The sequence below is a fragment of the Propithecus coquereli genome, unplaced genomic scaffold (genome assembly GCF_000956105.1).
Source record: "Propithecus coquereli isolate 6110/MARCELLA unplaced genomic scaffold, Pcoq_1.0 Scaffold203, whole genome shotgun sequence".
NCBI classification, from domain to species: Eukaryota; Metazoa; Chordata; class Mammalia; order Primates; family Indriidae; genus Propithecus; species Propithecus coquereli.
This window is the reverse complement of record NW_012145301.1, coordinates 1,357,451-1,359,370: the sequence shown is the minus strand read 5'-3', so window position 1 is coordinate 1,359,370 and position 1,920 is coordinate 1,357,451. Positions and strand designations below refer to the sequence as shown.

Here is a 1,920-nt window from a genome sequence, read left to right as displayed (position 1 = left end):
GAAGGAACACATGGATCTTTATGGTACTTAAGAGCAAGACAAAAATTATGCTGTCAATCCAACTTGTTTTCCATAAGGGAAAAAACTATCACATGCTAATAGCATAGACATTGAGGCCTATATAATACTTTGCCAAGGGTCTCCTATAACATGAGGATTATTAGTTTGTTTGTTTTTTTTTTTTAAAAGAATGTAGTTTGTATCCCAGAAGCAACGATATTTGAGTTTTTGAGCGTTCCAAGTTTGGTGTTGCAAATTAATGGCTTAAGACACTATTACAACCTCCAGTGGGTATTTTAAGTCAAGTGAGAATTATTTCCTAAACTTATCATGTGAGTAGCATAGTGGGAATATCAAATGTTCTCATTATCTCTGTCTCATTCTCCAAGGAAGTTAGGAGACTGCTTTCTATTACAGCTGTTTAAAATTAAAATTTGAGAATTAAATCATGTGGTTTTTCAATTTTGCTTCTTAGAACATGGCTGCATATCAGAATCAGAAAATCAAATCCAACCCCAATCGGCACTGAAAGTGAGTATATTTCATTTTATTATCTCCAAAATCCTATGTAAAGGCTGATCTTTTTCAGAATAAATACTTCCTAAATGCATATGGGTTCTTCCACTTTGTCCTCCAAAACTCTTCATGAGACTGTGTTGGAGAATTACCAAAAATGACGAAGGATGTGAGACAACCGACCCTCATGGGATCCTTTCTAGTAATAGGCAACTTTAGGGGATATAAAAAATCATAACAATTCAAGAATATGTTCACCTACCTAAAAGTATTCAACTTCACACTTTGTTTGGTGTTGTTATAGGTCCTTCAGCATCAGCTGGAATCATTTCAGGCTCTGCGGATGCAGACTTTGCAGAATGTTAGCATGGTATGTTTCTTTTCATCTCTGTATATGAAATATCTAAACTTAAAGTACCATTGTATCTTCCAAGCTGATGATCACCAGCCAGTTGATTCATTGATAGAGAATTTAATATAATAGAGGCCACAACATATTCTAGGTTCAAAATTTGTTTTTAGGAAACTACATTCTTTTCTCTGTTATACTTGTATTTGATTATGAGCCAAAAAGAGATAGCACTCACTAATTTTTTAAAATACACATTTAAAGTGCCACCTAGAGATAGTCTACAAATAGAGTCTCTCATTACAAGTGATATAAAATCTAATTCAAACTGGTTCAGGGGGAAAAATGCACTTTAATAGTTCAAGTAACTGGAAGTCCCAGAGATAGCTCACTTCAGGACAGCTTAATCTTAATCCCCGTGGTCAGGACTCATGGCGTCAGGAAGGCATCATCAAGTCTCGCTCTGTCTCTTGATTCTGCTTTCCACAGTAGTGGATTCTCTGATTCCTTATGATGGCAAAAGATCCGCTTACAGCTCCAGTCCTTTATCCTTCAAGATTCAAGTCAGAAAAGAGAGTACACTTTGCTCTTAATGTTTCTGTGATACTAAGGTTCCTGGCCTGATTTGGACTGCCCCAGATTGGGTCTTGTGCAGTGCTTGAACCAACAGCTGTCCAGACAGATGCTGTTCTCTGACTGGTTAGTTCTGAGTCACACACCCACCCTGGGAGCTAGAGGTAGAATCAGTATCACCAAAGGCACATGGGCTTCATCCAGAAGAAATAAGGGGTAGTGTAAACAGAAGGCTAGGGTATGGGTATTGGGGGTGTATAAGACACACATATTCACTAAAGACCCAATAGAAACTTCATCCTGATGTGCATATACTAAAAGCACCTGAAGAGAAGTGGGAGGAGAAGATAAACTCCTGAGGGTGACAGAATAGACTCCATTCTGATGATAGGGATCAAAGGTCCCTTATTTATTCTACAATGTAAAAGTCAAACATCTAAAATTACTTAAACATAGTTCATAGAATTTTATTGTTCTATTAA

General features: G+C 37.0%; 1 protein-coding gene across 1 annotated transcript in view; it reads left to right on the top strand.

Annotated features, from left to right (window-relative positions):
• The window catches only part of CCDC110 (coiled-coil domain containing 110), a 31,795-nt gene that overhangs the window by 19,496 nt on the left and 10,379 nt on the right, over positions 1–1,920 (top strand). The window contains exons 3-4 of the mRNA XM_012643990.1: positions 476–531; positions 821–886. Of these exons, the coding sequence (XP_012499444.1) occupies positions 476–531; positions 821–886 (122 nt within the window). The remainder of the gene's footprint in view (positions 1–475; positions 532–820; positions 887–1,920) is intronic.